This window comes from Vombatus ursinus, unplaced genomic scaffold (assembly GCF_900497805.2).
Source record: "Vombatus ursinus unplaced genomic scaffold, bare-nosed wombat genome assembly UNPS02014832.1, whole genome shotgun sequence".
Lineage (NCBI taxonomy): Eukaryota > Metazoa > Chordata > Mammalia > Diprotodontia > Vombatidae > Vombatus > Vombatus ursinus.
The window spans coordinates 47571843-47592685 of NW_020954610.1; the positions used below are offsets into that span (position 1 = coordinate 47571843).

General features: G+C 37.8%; 1 protein-coding gene across 2 annotated transcripts in view; it reads right to left on the bottom strand.

Moving 5' to 3' along the window:
• Window positions 1–20843, bottom strand: part of CPPED1 (calcineurin like phosphoesterase domain containing 1) — a 120972-nt gene that overhangs the window by 39157 nt on the left and 60972 nt on the right. For both annotated transcript variants that reach the window (XM_027839333.1, XM_027839332.1), the window contains exon 3: window positions 1681–2103. In XM_027839333.1, coding sequence (XP_027695134.1) covers window positions 1681–2103 — 423 coding nt within the window. The remainder of the gene's footprint in view (window positions 1–1680; window positions 2104–20843) is intronic.

Sequence of the window (20843 nt, forward strand, 5' to 3'; positions counted from 1 at the left end):
CCGTTTTTTCTTCTTTTTTTTTTTGCAGCAGAGGTGGGTGTGGGGTGGGCCAGAAAGTCATTAAAAGGGGAGATCTGTTGAGCTAACAAAGTCAGAATCAGAGGTTAATGTGGAACCTGTTTGAAGGATGTCTTCTGTTTCTAGATTTTCCAAGATGAAATTTCAGAGTAATTAAAAATTCATCATGATACGAAAGTGTACAGGAAGAGGTAGCCATTCTCAGACCTAAATTTCAATCTCCTAAGGAGAGATGAAGTATTAGGTTTATGCTTATAAAGAATATTTAGGTATGCAGGGAAGTTTGGTCTTACATTCTGATCAGGAGGCAGCTACACAAAAACAGAGAACAAGGAACAGAAGTAAATACTGCATTAACAAATAAATACCAGTCACACTGATGACATTTACATGGCTTAACATTTGATATGAAAGAAATAATTTCAGTGAAATTAAATGTTTTCACTGACACTATTTCCTACAGCAAAAGTCTCTAAGAAATGAAACAAAGAGGCTTTGATGACACCTTGACACTCAATTCACTTGTCACTGAGATGGTTTTCTGCATCACTTCAAGCATGGAGTAAAGTTCAAAGACCTTAATGAAATCTGCCCAATGAAAGCTACATCCCCATGGTACAGATGAAAAATGTTTCCTATTATGCTTGCCTTATGTGAAAATCTCCCCAAATAGAGAAGTGCTTATTATTCTTCACAAATAAATGCTACCATACTTAATGAACAAAGATTACAAGAAGTCTATCAAGGTTTTCTCGGGCATTTTTAATAATAATTACTTTCCTAATATTTAGCACAATCTTCTGCAATTGAAATCTCTTCACTTTATTATTACCAAATTTCTTTGGAAGGCTAGCCCATTAGGTATAACCTAATAGTCCCTACCAAACAAATACCCAACTGTGACTGGGACAAAAATATAGCAGATCATATCTAACTACATTTTCACAAGGTCAGGTTTCAGGTCAAATGTATTATTGATTATAAAATGCTAGGAAGAACTCAGTCCATCTCACCAAAACAAAACTATTAAATATCTCCTTTGTACCTCCCCATTAAAGTCACTACTCAATGTTTCTAAGATACTAAAAAGAAGTTTTACTCTTAACTTGTAACCTCCTTATATAAACATGCAATCTGTGGAAATGGAAAAGTATATTGCTGCCCTATACTTGTTCTCTGTACAGATGATAAAAGCTATCACAGCTACTTTCTCAGAGGATGAAGCTAAGTTGGTGATTGTCCCATCAGGGGCTCTGCATGTCTCCCCTTCGGGCTAAGAGAATCAAAGAACTGGAAGGCTCTTAGAGACTTCTAATCCACTTCCTTCATTTTTAGTAAGAGGAAATTGAGGCTGAGGAAGGGAAAGGGATCGTCCAAGGTCACAAGGTTTGTAAGGGGCAGTCAGGACTGAAAACCAGATGTTTTGACCCCCAGCTCAGTGTTCTTTATATAACGGCCTTTTCCTTCTGAAGCATTACAGGTTTCCATTCCTCTAGACACCATATTTCCTCCCCTTACATCATTTTTAAAATGGATATCAATGCTGTGGACTTCATTACCTCAAAATCTTAGGTCATTTAATTTCTTCAAAAGGTAGAAATAACATATAAGATAAAATGAGGAAAATTTTAAAAAAATTGTAAAAGTACAAAAAATACCAACCTGCATTGACGAACTTTCTCATTAACTCTTGGCGTACTGGCTTACTTATGTTGAAGTAATTATCTTCTTCATCGGCAGTTTTGAGGAAAAGAGGGATGTGCTGGAATACAACAGCATGTTTACACATCTTCTGTTTCGCCATTGCTAGTTGAGTGTCAAGCCATTGGTCTTGGGCCTTTTTCAAGTTGGGGCACTTAGAAGAATCAACATATAATTGTGAATTCAGGACAAGAAAAAGCACTCCTCCAACCCAGAAGCTGAAATAGTCATCTCCCCAAGTATGGCAATACTCATCTACAGCTTCTGATGTAGGAACATTACCAATGTCGTGGTTTCCACTGACAAATACCAATGGGATTTCTTTATTGATGTCCTTAAGAACTTTCTTTAAATCCTTTGTTTGATTTGCTCTCCACAGAGTTCCTAGAAGAATAATAGTTAACAGTCATTAAATTCACAAAAAGTTTTAAATTTTATTAACTTTAAAGAATTTTTAAAAAGTCCATATATATAAGAAAAAAGCAAAAAGAATACTATCCATAATTAAGACAGGAAGTTAATAGATTATTGATACCATTATTATCAGCACTTTGCAGAGTGGTTGGCACATAGTAGGTGCTTAATAAATACTAATTGACAGAAGTTATAGCATAGTCTAATTATTAAGGAATTAATATTAGATCTAAAGTGGCTAGAAATTCAGTGAACTGGTTGGTTTCACCTTCTGTAAAATCTATAGGAACTGATTACTAACATTCTTAGGGTTCATTTAATTTTAAAACAATTTAGATCCCAATAGGAAGAATAAAATGTGGTCTGGAAATGATTCTGAACCTTTATGTTCTATCTTGCAGGCTTACAATGACCTAAGGTAGTAAGACAGTCAAGCTTCTGTTTATCCTGGCACTGAGAAAGTAATGTTAGTTTCCGGCCAATGGGGGAAGTAATTTTATAACAGGACTGTTTCTTTTTGCTGAAATGGTGTTTATCTAATGTCAATTTACTTATTCTTGGCTAAGGCTTGGTTTTCCAGTTTAAGGGTCGCTTTATATAAATTTGCTTACTCTGTAGTTTTATGCTTAACTTTCCAAGTACATGTATTACGTAATTCACACTACAATTCTATTGGTTGTTTGTGAAAGGTTTGTGGATATGGAGATGATACATTCTCTTAATTAAAACCTCTTTCTCCTTTCATTTCCACAGGACTGACAGAAATCTCTAGGGTGACTTGGGTCCCCCTTGTACTAAGGTTAATTTGGATTTTCTACTCATTATATCTAGTTTCTTTCCTTATCTGATTTTGTAAAGGATTTTCTTAAGAGATAAACTCTAAAGGGATAGGAACTATGTAATTGGCACAGTTATGGGACATTACATTATGATGTTGATTATCCTGTTATAAACAATTCCCAGTGAGTAAATTAAGTCCTTTTGGAGGCTTCAGTATAGTAACTCCTTGCTTCTATGATGTTTCCAACATGTTTTAATGTGGTTTCCAAAAGTGCATTTTACGCCTTAGTTATAGCTTAGGTATGGGAAGGATCTCTGTCAATAAACAAGCATTAAAGATGATAGTTTTCTTTATTTCACTTGATCTGTAACATTCTTTCATTTCTAGGTTTGCCATTCACGTTGTGCTAGAGATTTGTTTATAGTGATACCTTAGCCTCAGCCATTTGAAGTTGCAAATAAACTACCACTTCCCAGAATTATGGAAAACTCAGAGCTGGAAAGGGCCTCCAGCCCATCCCTTAATGAGAGGAGCCTCTCCATGTCAGAGAAGCGATCACCCAGCCCCTACTTAAAGACCTCAGGTAAGAAGAAACCATTGCCCCCTCAGGCAGCTCATTCCACTTTTAGACAGTTCTGATCATTAGGGAGTTTATCTCAGATGGACCTGAACTCTGCCTCTTTGTAACTTCTACTTTTTGCTCTTAGCTCTATCCTCTAGTACCAAGTGGAGCAAACCTAATTCCTCATCTTCGAGACAGTCCCTCAAATAACTGAAGACAGATATTTAAGTCCCTCTCCCAAAGAGTCTCTAGATCAGCAATTCTCAAAGTTTTTGGTCTCAGGACCCCTTCACACTCTGAAACACAAACTTTCGTTTATGTCAATTATAGCTTTGTTAGAAGTTGTAACTGATAATTTGAAAAAAAATATTAATTCATTAAAAACATCAATTATAAACCTATTACATGTTCATATAAAACTATTTTATGAAAAAAAATCTATTGAGTGAGAAGAGTAGTATTGTTTCACATGTTTGCAAATCTCTTTAATGTCTGCTGGTGAGTTAGTTTCTTATTCTGCTTCTGCATTTAATCTGTTGTGATATGTTGTTTTGGTTGACCTATAAGAAGAAAATCCAGCCTTACAAAGATGGAAAAGGAAGAAGTTTTTTAGTAGGCAAATAACACCTTAGTATTATTATAAAAATAAGTTTGACCTTGGGGAGTCTCTGAAAGGTTCTCAGGGAACACCAGGGGACTGTGGATCACACCTGGAGAACCACTGACTTAGACTAAACATTTTCATTTCTTACAGCTGCTCCTTATATTGCAGTCTTCAATTCTTTCACTCTCCTGTCACCCTTCTTGTAGAGTTTTACCTTGTTAATATCCTTTCTCTAAGATAAGGAATTCAGTACTGAACACCATATTCCAGAGTACAGAAAGAACATCTCATGTTCTAGACCAGGGGTGGGGAACCTGCGGCCTTGAGGCCACATGTGGCCCTCTAGGTCCTCAAGTGTAGCCCTTTGACTGAATGAATCCAAACTTCACAGAACAAATCCCCTAAGAGTTTGTTCACCACTCCTGTTCTTGACTTAATGTGGTCCAAGATTTTTTTTTTAAACTGCGACATTGATGGGGTGGTGGGATCTGGACCCCAAAAAGCCCTAAGACCATCTGTCTGAAAGTAACCCAGCCCCCCGCCTCCATGAGAAAATTTTCTGTTGTTGCGATTGTATAATTCCCTTATCAGGAAAGAGACAGTTACACTGACCCAAGGACTCTTTCCCAGGGTGCCTGCCAAAGGATCCTGTCTCTATTGCTTCCCCAAGATCCATGCCTCTGACAATTCCCTCAAGGTCTGGTATACTCCCAATACTTTCCCATCTATAGCTCCCAAAGACACCTGGGCCCCTTAGATTATCTAATTAGCATCCCTGGCATTACTTTCCCATGCCCCTTTTCTATATAAGTTCAAAATTCACCCCCATTAAGGTACAAGTTCCCCAAAGGGACTTCACTGGCTTCTATTGGCATTATAATAAACTGTCTCTTGACTGAAAGATGGCTTAAGTGTGTGAATTCATTCCAGGAGGCTCTGGCTTGGCATTCTTGGGGTCCCAGTACCCCTAACCTCTACCCCCAAACCTCTTCAACAACACTGTTGACTCAGATTGAGCTGGTAGTCAAGAAAAAGCCCAGATCTCCTTTTTTTTCTGGTATGGTACTTCCCATCCTATATTTTTACAGGTGATTTTTTTTGAACCCATAGAGGAACTTTACACTTACCCCTATTAAATTTCCTCTTATTTAATTTGGCTCAAAACACAGTCTTTCTTAGGAAGAACCAAAAAGGAAATCTATCCTATAATGTGTTTGAAACTATCTGTTCATCTATCTATATTTTTTGTTTTAAAGGGACTTAAATAATGGGGTTTCAAAAACCTATATACAGAGAGAGAAGTTATGAACTGCTTATTGAATAGTTAATAACTACAAACAGAAAAGTTGAAAAACTGGTATTTAAATATAAAGGGTTATTCAAAACTTGAAAAAAGAAAACTAATTTTTAAAATTCTAAACGAACGCAGTTATAATGCACAGATTAACATGTCATTTTTTTTTTTTTTAGAGAGATCTGTTCCTTTGGGGGAAAACATATCACCAATAATTTGGTATGAAAAAAACCTAACATGTGAAATATAAAATGTCAAGTTTTCTTAGATTAGAATTCAGTTCTCTCCAAGGAATTGCATCTCTATGAATAAGTCAATTCTAAAACACCTAGGAAGTCAAGCTTAATGAAAATATTTAAATTATTTTAAACTATTTCCACTGGCTCACGTTTTCAAAATCTATTTAGGATCATAATACCAAATTTGCTTTAGATTCAAATAGCTTTTACAAATAGCTTTAATACTATAATTACATTTTTAAGAAATGCCAAATGAGGCCCTTCAGAAATAGAAGAAATTAGTAAATCAGGGAACTACTGAAAATAGAAACTGAAAAACAGAAAGTGTGACTCCATGATGTAAGTTTTTCTGATTACTAAGTAATTCTCAGAACCCTAGGGACTTTATAGGGCATTTAGTTGAGGCCCACAGAGGTTGTGTATTTCCTGTGGTCACACAACTAGTCAATACAGGACTTGGACTAAGAAGCAGGTCTCTTGAATCACACAGTGTTCTTGCTAAAATACTATGATGTCTCCTCAACCAATTACAAAGTTCAAAGACCTCAAAGTACAGATCTGGCTACAGAGACAGTAAATAAAACCTTTCTTCCCCATCAATCACTCTTCTAGAGCTCTTGGGAAGCAAGGAAAACTAGTGAAACACCACTGATACACATCAGAGCTGGGACTTTTCTATAAAAAGGGAAAGCTGAGAAGCCATTTTTACTATTCCCCTCCATTTAACCCAAACCCTCCTCACTCTCCTGACACATTGGTCACCCAGACAGCCTCAGCTAATGGAGGCCTGCCTTGAGATACAGACCTGAGCACTTGCAGCATTCTCTGTCTCCTGCTCTCATGAATAAAAAATACAGTTTAACAAATCATCTGGATAAGTAAGTTTTGTGTATGGACTTTATTTTGGATTTTTTTCTAATTTGGATGTTGATTTGCCACTAAGTTACTCATCTGGAGTGACATTTGTTATCATATGTAGGAACTGAAACGAAAAGAAGAAGCTGATCAATTTTCCTTTTGGTTTTAGGAGGAAAAAAAATTCTGCAGACCTAGAGAAATAGCATTGTTCACCCTTTTCTACCTGTGTTATATGCCAGCTGCTCTTCAAAATGTTCTACCATGTATACATGTAGAAGAGACACTAAGAAGGCTGCTCCATAATGTGAAATAGGGGAAAAAGAGATAAGAAAAGAATTTCCAGCTAATAAACATTTAAATATTGTCATTTCTAGTGATGGTCAGCTATGGTACCATTGCATATAAATTAAATGATGTGCCTTTAATTGCAAGATAAATAAAATTTTGGAATAAATGTTGCTCAGCACTCAAAATTGCCCACCCAAATGTACCATCTTAACAAAAACTAAAAGAAAAAGATAACTAATTTGGTTAGAAAAACACACATGAATACATATTAATAAGTAGAAACATAATAAGTTAAAAGATATGTAACTTTAAAGATGTACAAAATTTAAAATGTACAACTCTAGTTTTTCATTTGTAGGAATCACATATTTATTAAGTTCCCACTATATGCCAGACACTTTGCTAGGATCTGGCAATGCAGATATAAAAAAAAAAAATGGCAAGAAGGCGATGGAGCACTTAAAGGAATGACTACAAACATGGCTACATGGTACTATGGTTGTAGACAGTTCTTGTTTTTTTTTCAAATTTTAAAATACTGATTTAATTAAATTCATGGATATGACAATATATTAAGTCCAAGACAGTGCTCATGACACAATGTTGGGCAAACAGACTTTTACTGGGGGTAAATAAAACTGTTCCTGAGATATATAATTTCAGAAGTTATATTTCTATGGAGAATATGAAAGTTAAAGAGTGTCTATTATTATTAGGGCAGCTAGGCACAGTGGATAGAGTGCCTGGAGTCAGGAAGACTCATTTTCCTGATTTCAAATCCAGCCTCAGACACTTACTAGCTGTATGACTCTGGGCAAATGTAAAACGAGCTGAAAATGGAAATGGCAAACCACTCCAGTATCTTTGCCAAGAAAATCCCAAATTGGGTCACTAAGACCGAACAACAAAAATTGTTATGAGAGCTTAATGAGAAATAACATAAAGAGATCATCTTTCCTACAATAAAATTTTCAATTTAGTTGATTCATTTCATACTTATTAATTTACCCATTGAACAAATATTTATTAAGTTTCTACTACATTTGAGGCACCATGCTAGGTGCTATAAAGGGTTGAGAAAGAAGACATGGTCTCCACCATCAAAGATCTTACTACAGTTTAGTAGTAAAGGTTCATTTAGTAGTATAGGCATTTAAAGAAGCCATTAACAGTAATGAAACATTTATTAAGAGCTTACTAGGTGCAAGTCCAAGGTTGGGCATGAGGGACAAGGATAAAGTGAAACAGTCCCTGACCTTCAGGACCCTGCTAGACTAGAGAATACCACATATGCACAGAGGAATCAGTAAGACAAGACTATTTCAGGAAGAAGAGATCAGTAGCACGTAGGAAAAACGCATGGAGGATCTAGGACCTGAGCTCAGTGCTGTATGAAGAGCAGAATGAAGAGAGACAGAGGTGGGTGCACGGTGTGGGGGGAGAAATGTACATTTTAATGTTTGGCCACACTGTGAATGGCCTTAAATGCCAGCCTGGGAGATTACGTTTTTAGCTTAAATGTGACCTCGGGAGTGGTAGAGGGAAGAACACATGAAAGAAATTGGTTTGTTTCCTTATCTTAGATGCAACCTAGGTTTCTTTTAAATGGTGGAGGTTTGGGGGATGGAGGAATCATTTTAAAGAAATTGGTTTGTTTCCTTTATCATGGAAGTGTATGAAGTCTCTGAAGATTTCTGAGCAAGAAAGTGATTTGTACCTTGGGAAGATTATTTTGGCAGATGGTTTGTGATTGCAGAGAAGACACCAGGAAATGTATGAATGAGTCAAAAGCCATTTGCTAAGCATTTACTAGGTGCAAAGCACTGGAGATACAAAAAGGAAGGAAAAGGCTCAGGATGAAGCCTTAGGGCAGGGGTAAGGAACCTGCAGCCTGAAGGCCATACGTGGCCCTCTTGGTCCTTGGGTGCTACCTTTAGAGTCAGTACAAGTTTTACAGAACAAATCCTTTTATTAAAGGGATTTGTTCTGTGAAGTTTGGATTCAATCAAAGGGCTGTACTTGAGGACCTAGAAGGCAACATCTGGCCATGAGGCTGCAGATTCCCCATCCCTTCCTTAAAGGATACCCACACTAAGGGGGCAAACGAGCCAGCAAAGGAAACTAAGAAAGTGCAGGTAGATAGGAAGGAACGCAGAAACAAGGGACAACAGTGAAACACAAGGGAAAGATGCTGTGTCTGAGCGGCTTGACATTGTCAAAACCTACAGAGATGGCAATACAAAAGAGAACGTGATTAGTGTCTCATGAAAAGGAAAAATAAATGAAGTTTCTTTTTCTTTTGGGAGCTCAGGAGAGTAAGAGTATGTCTGGCTGAGGGAATCAGTGAAGACGTCAAGGAGAAGGTGGTGTTTGAGCCGGGCATGACTTCAATAGACAAAGATAAAGGTGGGGTAAGAGAAGGGTGGAAGAAATGACAGAAACAGAGATACAGGCAAGGGAACACCAATTAGTCTGTTTTTGCTGGATCTCAAGGTATGTGTGTGAGACAGATTAGGCTGGAAAAGAAGGGTTTGGGAGAGATTGTAGACGATAAGGAATTTGAACTTTATAGGCAAACTAGGAGCTATAGAAGGCTTCTGAATAAGGGATTAATATGAAGTAAATTAGCATTAAGAAGTATGCTCAAGCAGCTGCCTGGTAGGATAGATTGAGAAAGAGACTGGAATGGGGAAATCATTTAAGTGGCTTCCTTTCTTCCTCAGCCCACCCACCTTTTTTTCCTTCCTAACTAACAGCATTCCTATCAAAGGTGGCTTTCTGGTGAAGGGAGGAGGAAAGTGACATTAGAAATTAAGAGCAGATATAAAAATAAAGAGGTCTCAATAAAAAAAAAGAGAGAAGGAGGGTTTAAATCTGGATTGCAGAAGGAGTAAGAGCAGGACAGATAATAATTTCTCTTTTTACTAAAACATTTTATCTTCATCAGAGGAAAGAGAAAACATTAGAGGAACCAAAACATGCGAACTGCCTGATTGGTGTTGCCTCAACATGGCTGCAATCAGCCAAGGGCATCCATAAACTGATTTTCCTTTTTTATTAATATTTATAGCTAACCTTGTTAGGACTGAAACATTTATCCATACATAATGACAGGCTATTGTTCAATGTGATAGAAAAAAGAATTTAGAATTTCTAGTAATGAAATTTTGTAGGCTCACCTCTGGCATCCACAAATATTCATGTTTACAGTAATCACTTTAAGGAATAAGTACAATTCATTTATATTTCGATCTTCTGGGATGCCAGGTGTTCAGAAAAATCAGGTTCCAAATGACTGCCTTTATTTTTAAGACTCCATTTAGGAGTCTTAACTTTGGAATCAGTTATGCCACTCTATTTTTTCAGTATCATTTGCAGCTTTATAAGTGATCTGGTGAAAGTCAATGGATGTTTCATAGTTAAAGAGCCTCCAAACAGCTCCTAAAATTACCAAGTCAGAGACAAAACAGAGAATACCTCCCAGAAATTGCAGAAACAGAAATTACTTTTTTTCATCTATGTATCAGAAATTCCAAATCTGTTAATGTATCTGTGTTAACAGAGGACACAGCGTTAAGAGTACCACCTGAGACAATAAAGCTGCGGAGTTTAGAGTACGGTATGTAGTCTAGTTTCTGGTTCAGTTCTTTTGAGGGCTCTGACATTATGTGTCAGAGGTGGCATTTTAACACTGGTTGTCCTGATTCTGAGGCCTGCTCTTAAGCCACTGAGCCAAGATGCCACTCCAGTTCTTGGTTATCATAAAAAGAGCTGCTATAAATATTTTGGTAATAGGAGGTCTTTCTCTCTTGTCTTTGACCTTCATGGACTAGATGACTAGTAGAGGTATCACTGGGTCAAGAGATATGTGTATAGTTGAACGGTTTTTCTGGTATAATTACAAACTGTACTGGATCAGTTGGACCATTTACACAAAAATCAAAGCTCCACCAAAAATCCCTTAGTGTACCTCTCTTTTCAGATAATTTTGTGAACTTGATGGTTGTAAAGTGAAACTAGAGAGTACTTTTAATTTGCATTTCTCTTATTATTAGAATGATTCTTGGCATTCTTTCATATGGTGGTTGAAAGTTTCCAGTTCTTTTGAAAACTGGCTGTTCACATCTTTTGAACAGAATTAGAGAAAGGCTGTAATTCTTAGGTATTTGTGTCAACTCCATATACACACATAAAGGCAGCTAGGTGGTACAGTGGATAGTATGGTGAACTTGAATCAGGAAGACCCGAGTTCAAATCCAGCACCAGACACTAACTTGCAGTATAATCCTGGGCAAGTCACTTAACCACTGTCTATTTCAGTTTCCTCATCTGTAAAATGGAGATAATACTAAAATCTGTCTCCCAGGGTTACTGCAAGGATAAAGTGAAATCATACCTGTAAACTGCTTTGAAAAACTTACAGTGATAATATAAATATTAGTTATTATTACTACTACTGCTATATATCCCGAATATTAGAGATAAATGAGGCAGTGTTTCCCCCCAATCAAATGCTTCTTTTCTTATTCTTACTAAACTGATTTTGTTTATATAAATTTTTTTTTCATTTTATATAACTGAAATTTCTTTTAACTTCTATGGTTACCTCTATCACTTGTTTAAATAAGAATTCTCCCCCCAGACCTGTGGTTTTTAACCTTTTTTTTTTGGTGTTGTAGACTGCTTTTGCAGTCTTATGAAGCTCAGAATTTTTAAATGCATAAAATAAGATACATAGGATTGCAAAAGGGACCAACTATATTGAAATACACTTATCAAATTTTATTTTAAAGTTCATGGAACCTAGATTGAGAATGCCTGCCTTGGACACAGATATAGCAATTTCCTCTAATTTTTTAATGATGTGACCTTTTCTTGGCTAGCAATCTTGCAAATATCTGCCACTGTCACAGAATGAACTGGACAACAGCTTGGATGGCTCCACATAAAAATAAAAATAACTGACATTTATTTAGGGTATTAAGATTTGCAAAGCACTCTACAGATGTTGCCTTATTTAACTCTCACAACAACCCTGTGAACTAGGAAGTATAGATATTACTTTGCAGATAAAGAGACTGAGGCTAAGAGAGGTTAGACTTGTATTTGGTCACAAGGCTACCAAGTACCAGTAGAAGGATTTGAAACCAGGTCTTCCTGCCCCCAAGTCCAATATTCTATCCATTGTGTAATTCTGCTTTTCCACGATTAAAAGCACAAGTTCTACTGATGATTTGTTTTAGCACCATCTTTATACACAAATGATAAAGGAAATAATTAAAGAGTTGGTGGAATAGTTTTTCTGATTGACCAGTGGGTAGATGGAATGCAGTTCTTGAATAAAAACTTAAAGTTCATTGTTTCAGCAAAATTTATTAGGGGCCTACTATGTACAAGGCACTGAAGTATCAGCTTATTTGTTTTCCTTGGGGCCATACCCAAAAGAGGCATGAAAACTTATGCTTCCTCTTTCATTTCCAATGAATGATTCTGTGTGAAGAGTTGTTTTACAGCAGACTATTTGTGTAGATCTCATCCAGTGACCTGTCTTAGTCAAAGTACTATCTTTTTTTTTAATTAAAAAAAATTTTTGAATTGGACAATTCTCCACACATATGGTATACTGAAGTCTTGATTTAGATCAAGCGTACCAAAATCCAATTAAACCAAATGATATGCCCCATTATAATGCAAATGTTTTATATAACTATTTCATCCCATAATTAAACATTTTAGGGCATGGTAGATTAAACAACACAAAAAAGTAAATATAACGATGGTTAATGAAAGATTGCCCTAATACTTCAGACACCATAGTAAAACCCCAAATGGATGAGGTGACCTTTTAGGAGTGTAGTTATTCCTGCAGCTTTAATGCATTACATTACATTGGTTATTGTGAACCCAGGCTGCTTTTCTTTTTTTTCAACTACACAGGTGTCCACTTAACTACCCATTTCTTCAGATTATGGTTCTACCTTCTGCTGTGAAAATAATCACTATGCTTCATTTAAGCACATCTCACCCAGGACTCCAAATATATACCTCAGTGATTTAGTCCTTCCCTGTCAACTACAAACTGTCACAGCTTAAAAAAAAAATTTTTTTTGTTACTTTGAGAAGTAGGGAAGTCTATGCTAATTATAGAAAAGTTTGAACAATAAAGAAACAGTGAAGGCTCTAGCTACATGTGTCTAATTTTTCAGTTTAAAGGCTTTCTCCTCTCCTCCTTCTCCCCACAATATGCAGGCATGGAATTTTTTTTTAAACGCATAAACAACTGTTCCAAACCATATTCTGGTTTCCACCTTTGAGGCCTTCAAAATATTTTCCCTTTCTGAGGAGCTACCAGGTTGGCTAAATAATGCATACTGCAAATAGATTAAAAAACAAAACAAAACCCCAACACCTAGGAATCTACTTTCAATTGTAGTAGGAAGTCTCTTTTTATGAAAAGTAGTGGCAATGGTCTCCATAGCAAACAGATGAACAAGGAGAGGAAGTGAGATGTAGCAGAAGAAAGTACTAAAATGGGAGTCAAAAGGTCTTGGTGCTAATCTCAGTGATTCCACTGACTGGTTATCAGACTTTAGGAAGTTGCTTACCAGCCCTAAGTTTGTGTTTTTTCATATGTAAAATGAAGGGGTTAGATAATATGAATTCTGTCCCAGTCCATTCCATATATCTATATTTTAATCATGTTTTACCACAAAGAAGGTAAGGCTTAAAGGCCTGACATGAGTCACCCCGGAGAAAGGGTGTCCCCCAGGGATTTGGGGGAAATGTGGACAATGGAAGAGGGGTGCTGGATGGTTTCTGGATGAGGACAGGAGAGGGAAGAAGGTTTATTGATGTAATAAGCTGCTACCTGATACTCCCTCCAATGGGGCTGGTGCCTGTGTGGCTTGGGCCTATCCTACTCCAGGGTTTCCCTCCGTGAAAGGGCTGAGTGATGTTCACCCTTTGTATGGCATCAGCGTTCCTCCCTTCCTATGCTGGGGCCTGAGCCTTGTTGCAGGTGCTGAGCCTTGCTGCAAATGCTGCTACTGTGTCTATGCCAGATACTGCCACTTCTGGGTTGGGCTAGGAGCTACACCCCTGGGAGCAGGCTTGGGTTGTGTGCAACAGATGCCATGGGCCAGGGCATCATTGGCTGGTTCACGGTGTTAATGAAGTTAGGGATGGCCACCCTGTATGACTGAGGCAACACCAAAGGGTTTTGGTCAGCAGGCCAGAGCTTAGGTTTCTCTTCCTCTCAGTAGTCATCTTTTCCAATACAGGAAATTTAACGTGCTGCCAGTCAGCCCTGACTAAAGAGATTCAGGCTCTCCTGACTTCTCGGACTCACATGGCTGCTGTCAAGTTTGGGAATTTCCAGCTCTGAGTCTTCCACTTATGCTTGGGGAAAGAGACACAAGGAACAAGAGGCAGCCAGAAAAAATGTGAACTATGTGTCATTTATGCAAAGTTGGAGAGGGTGCCTGGAGCTTGCATTCCACAGAAGTCCCTCGCACTCTCCTCACTGAAGTCTGAGAGACTAAGGAAGGTGGAGTGAGAGGGGGAGGGAGAGATGGAGAAAATGACAGAGACAGAGAAAGACAGAGATAGAGAGAGGTGGAGTGAAAGGGGAAGGGAGAGACAAAGAAAGTGACAGAGAGATAGAAAGACAGAGATAGAGAGAGGTGGAGTGAGAGGGGAAGGGAGAGAGAGAAAGTGACAAAGATAGAGAGAGACAGAGACAGAGTGAAAATGGAGGCTCTCTCTTTTTAAACTTATGTAATCCCTCTAGGCTCTTGGAGAAGACTAAGTATTATTCTCTCAAGAGCCCCTGCAAAGCCAATGGCCTTCCTAACACCACAGAAAAAGGCCCAAGCAGTTCTTTAGCACAGTTTTTAGGAAAACTCAAAATTCCAGTCTGGGGGACAGAGTGGTGCTGATGGATCTGTGCAATCACTATTACCTTCAATTTCAAAAAATTATGCAAATTCAAAAAATGACCATTTATCTTCATATGACAGTTCTTAAAGACACAGGCATATTCCTATTTCTCTCTGGTTGAAAAATGGTTGCAATTTACTAGTTAATCCCCCAGGTAAATGGGGGACGCCTCACAATAATTAGTAATCACTGCCAGAAGCACAGAGACCACTAGGAGATCACCTTCCTCTGCACAGCTAGCCATCTCCCACTTTAATACGGTCCATTCCAAACCAATCCTGCACCAGCCATGCCAATAGTAATAGGCCAGAACTCACCAGGTTGGGCTGGTGCAGAAGGTTTGATGTTAGAATAAAACACTCATATTACATCTAATAGTTCACAAAAGAATATCTGCTTAACCAGAGCAGGGGAAGGACATTCTGAGAAGAAAATGGATATTCATTTAGACAAGGATACAGCACTGGTTGAACACAGCTTTTCTAAGCAAACAGTGGTCTACTGGTCAATCCTTAAGTCCCAAGTGGAGCTCCTCATGGTTCTCTGAACTCAGGGGGTCAGGAAGTTATATCTAAGCCTTAGTTTCCTGAGCCAATTAAGTCTCAAGGACAGTTTCAATGCCTCTTAAGGAAAAGAACAAGTTTGTTGCCTTGAGTGGCAGATTCTGATAGATATTCCTACTACCACAAGTGATAATCCTGCAAGAGGTCACCCTCAGACTTGGCACATGGAGGTTACATGCTAAGCTCTGGTTACTCTTCCTAGCTGATGGATGGCACACCCAGGTGCCTCATCACTTCCACACCTGTAAGAGCAGAAGGTGAGCTTTGCTCAGGTACATTTTGATATTTACTCATCTCTGAAATCATATATAGGGATATGGAAGGGCCCAGCTTGGGGACAAATGCTGCTTACAAGCAGGAATGTGAAAACTTCGATAATTTCTAGGAAGGGGCAGAGAGAGCATTTTACAAAAAAGAGGCTACCACAAGAGAGAATGCCACTGCCCCTACACCCTCTCCTTCTATGAACACAACAGAGTCTTCTTGTAATGACTATCACAATCTCTCATGTCCTCACAGCTCCCAGATCCTAGGATTCCAAGCTATTACTTAGTCAACAGTGCCTGGCACAGATTAAGTACTTAACAAATGCTTGTTCATAGATTTACACTGTTGGTATGAAAGACGAATCAGGAGTTAACTGTGAACAGGAAAATTTATATGAAATGGCAAGACAACCTTAAAGACTGTTAAGTACAGTTAAGCAATAACAAGCTGCTAATGGAGCCTTTCATTTATTCTCTGAAATCTGGACTGGACGTCACAATTCAATACAAGAGAGAGAACAACAAAATCAATATCACGCTGGACTGAGCAGACTATGATCCTCGTAAGCCAAATGATTCTTCCACATGACACAAGGTAAGGGAAAGAAAGGTGAAATTATAGTTTATGGTTTGAAGGAATTTCTTGACTGTAAGGATTCCATTATTTTTCTGCATTGTTCATGGAATCTCCCCTCCTTCCTCCAATTTTCCATATTATTTGCTTATTAGATCTTCCCATCTCTTCCTTGAAAAAGCTCTCTCTGAAATCTGGCCTCCAACATCATCACTCAAATAAAATTGTTCTCTCCAAAATTACCAAGTATTTTTTAAAGGATAGATCTCAATTCTTATCCTTTTTTATATTTCTGCAACATTTTACTCTATTGACTTCCCTCTAGAAAAGGAGTTCTTAACCTGGATTCCACAGACCCCCAAGTAGTCTACGGTTAGATTTCAGATGGTTTATGAAATTGGATGGGGAAAAAAATTACAACTTTATTTCAATGTAATTGGTTTCTCTATAGTCCCATGTATTTTATTTTAGAAATCTAAAAGCATTATTCTGAGAAGGGATCCATAGGCTTCACCAGATTGCCAAAAGGGTCCATGACACCAAAAAATTTAAAAACTGTTCTACAGGCAATTTTCAGAAAAAGAAATCAAAGTCATCAATAGTCACATGAAAACATGCTCTAAATCACTAATAATTAGAGAAATGCAAATTAAAACAGTTCTGTGGTACCACTTCACACCATCAGATCGGCTAAGATGACAGAAAAGGGAAATGACTAATATTGGGGATGTGGGGAAATAGGGACACTGATGCACTGCTGGTGAATTAGTCAAGCCATTGTGTAGAACAATTTGGAATTATGCCCAAAGGGCTATAAGCTGGTCTAAATCCCAAAGAGATCAAAGAAAAAGGAAAACATTTTGTCATGTTAGATTGGCTAACATGACAAAACAGGCAAATGATAAATGTTGGAGAAGATGTAGTAAAATTGGAACACTAATGCATTGCTGGTAGAGTTGTGAACTGATCCAACCATTCTGGAGAGCAATTTGGAACTATGCCCAAAGGGCTACAAAATTGTGTATATCCTTTGATCCAGCAATACCTTCTAAGTTTGTATCCCAAAGAGATCATAAAAACGGTAAAAGGATGTACAAAAATATTTATAATTCTTTTTGTGGTGGCCAAGAATTGGAAATTGAGGGGATGCCCATCAATTGGGGAATGGCTGAACAAGTTGTGGTATATCAATGTAATGGAATACTATTGTGCTATAAGAAATGTGAACAGGCACACTTCAGAAAAACCTGACATATGAACTGATGCTGAGTGAAGTGAGCAGAACCAGAAGAACATTGTACACAGTAACAACCACACTGTGCAATGACTGACTTTGATAAACTTAACCCTTCTCAGCAATACAAGGATCTAAGACATCTCCAAAGGCCTCGTGATGGAAAATGTTATCCACATTCAGAGAAAGAACTATAGAATCTGAATGCACACTGAAGAACACTATTTTCTCTCTTTTTTTACATCTTGTGGTTTTTCCTTTTTGTTCTGATTCTTCCTTCACAATATGATTAATGTGAAAATATGTCTAATAGGATTGTACATGTATAGCCTATATCAGATTGCATGCTGTCTTGGGGAGGGAGAAAAGACTCTGGAACTCAAATCTTATAAAAGTGAATGTTGAAAATTATCTCTATATGTAATTGGAAAAAAATAGAATATTATTAAGTAGGGAAAAAAAAAGCATGAAAATTTTAAAAAACAAAGAAAAAAGCTATCCTCCAGAGAGAGAACTGATGGACTCGAGTGCACACTGAAGCATTTTTTTGTTTCTTTACTCTTCTTGCTTTTTTCCCCCAAACACGGCTAATGTGGAAATGTTTTGTATCACTTCATATGCATGATGGGTATTGTATTTCATTACTTCTCAGTGAGTGGGACAGGGGTAGAGGGAGGGAGGGAGGGAATTTGGAACTGCAAACAAAAATTAAAAAGAAAAGAAAAGGCCAACAAGATTAGAAAAAAAAAAAGATTAAGGAAACAAGACCTCCTGTTCTAGAAACTCTCGGATACTCATTTCTCTCTGGGTTTTTGTGATGCTGTTTTCTCTTGGTTGACCTCTAGTTCTCTGCCTGCTCTTTCTTGGTCTCCTTTGCTGGATCATTTATGTTACCCCCAGTAATTGTTGGTGTACTCTAAGCATCTGTCCTGGGTTCTCTTCTCTTTTCTATCTCTACTCTCACTTGATGACCTCATTATCTTCCGTAGATTCAATTGTCATCTCTGTGCAGATGACTCTTAGATCTGTATATATGCAGCTCTGGGCCTACTTGTGAGCAACAAGCCTGAATCACCAATTGTTTACTGGACATCTCATATTAGGTGTTTCATAGACATCTCAAACACAAGATGTCCTCTTCTGTACTTCCCTATTTCCACTTAGGGTACCATCATCCTTCCAGTTACCCATATTAATTTTGTTGCTCTCTAACTATTACTTGTATTGTGAAGTCCAGTTCATATTTCAGTAAATAAGTAAAAAGCTTCATTAGCAACTTGTTACATTGCTTATCTGTACTGAGACTTGTTAAGATTGTCTTGCTACTCATTATTAATTTCCCTGTTTAAAGTCCATTCCCATTTGGTCTTTCCTGCCATTTGGTCTTTACACTTTACAGTGTAAATCAATCAACAAGAATTTATTAAGTACTTTCTTTGTGCCAGGTACTATGGACTAAGAAATATCTTTGACTTCTAAGCTAACAGAGCTGAAATGACCTTAGTGTTATATTCTAGTCCTCACTCTCACTCACTCAATTGACTACAGCCAGTCAGTTGACAAATCTCGTCATTTTTACCTCCACAATTTTATATCTCACATTTATCCTCTCCTCTTCACTCACATGCTTCATGCTGGCATAGTTCCTCATCACCTCCCATCTGGCCTACAGTAATAACCAGATGATTAGTCTCCGAGACTCAAGTCTCTCCCCACTCTAGTCATCCTCTCCTTGGCTGTCAAACTGATTTTCCTAAAGTGCAGGTCAGAGCACGTCACCTCCCCCACCTCCCCATTTCTTTTTTTATTTTTCTCTTTTTTGGCTAGGCAATGGGGTTAAGTGACTTGCCCAGGGTCACACAGGTAGTAGGTGTTACGTATCTGAGGCCGGATTTGAACTCAGGTCCTCCTGAATCCATGGCTGGTGCTCTATGCACTGCACTGCCTAGCTGCCCCCCACCTCACCATTTCAATAAACTCCAATGGCTTCCCTCTCTCACCTCTAAGATCAAATATAAAAAACTTTATTTGGGATTCAAAGACCTTCACAAAGTGGTCCCTACTTTCTCTTTCTGGTCTTCCTACATCTCACACCTCTTTGCAAGCCCTGTGACCAGTGACACTAGAGAGCCTCCTTACTGTTACTGGGATCTTCTTCCTTAACTCTGCCTCCCGGCTTCCTTCATGTCCCAGCTAAAACACTATCACAAGCAAGAAGCTTTTCTTAGTCCTCCCTAACCTTTGCGACTCCTCTCTGAGATGAATTTCAATTTACCCTGCATTCCTATTGTGTGTACATAATTGTTTGTACATTGTCCCCCCCATTATACTGTGAACTCCTTAGAAGCAGGTTTTCCCTTTCTTCTCAACCCACCACAATAATTAGCGTGAGTTGTTCAGACAGTATAGCTCCAAAGTGAATCTGAAATCTCTCTCCAGCAGTCCCACAAAATGGCTTTCCCTTCTGAGGGAAGTATAATCAGTAAAATGGCCTACTTAAGTGTTCTATGTTTCCTTTATTTGTTCATGAAGACCTTTGAATTTCTTGTGTATTATGTAATTTATGCGATGGAAGAAACAAAAGCTGTCCCATAACTGATGTTCATGTTGCATAAGAATGAGTGCCTTTTTAAGAGAGGATCTTATGACCCAGACCTAAGGAGACTCCAGACATGAGCCTTTGTTTTAAAGATTTTCCAGGAAGAATCTTGGTGGGAACATTAACAATATAAAGTGAGAACCTAACACTCTTGGGGATCAGGCTGCTCAGTTTTGAACATGGATCCATGTGGGCCCAGGTTCCTTTGGGGGAATTTTGGGCCTTGGAGTACACTGGATTCATATCTCAGCACAATGACCTGACATAGTGGCAGTAGGGGCTTCAGTGGTAGGGATGGCCATTCTCACGTATAAAAGGATCATAAGTCACGTGTTCATATTTCAGAGACTGGCTGTATTTTGGTATAATATGGCCAATTTAAAGATCTAAACTATACTATAGAGTGCTGAAAACGCACAGTAATATTTTTAAAAAGCACACATTGTGCTCATGTTTGTACTTCATCATTAACCATCAAGACCAATAAAGGCATCGGATTATAATGTATTTGGTAATTTTGTTGGTAATGCAGGGCACAGAAAATGATGCATCCAGTTCGTAAGTAGCTCCAAAATGTCAAGTGTAATAAAAACACATTTTTATTAGATCATTAAGTAGATGACTCAGAGAAAACATAGGGGGTAGTCATGTTCTATGTAACAAAAACATTCAAATTTTCTTCTGATTATAATATTGTATTGGTTTTATTTAACATATATATGCATTGTCTATGTTAACTATAACATGAAATAATTTATTTCAAAGCTTAAAAAATCCCCCCCAAACTATAATCAGATACATTATGTTGCTATTTTGTGCATTACATTCTCTCCCTCCCCCCAATTTTTTAAAAAAATTATTGAATTCGCTAATAGTATTCAAATGTTATCTTTTAAATTTAGGGTTAGAT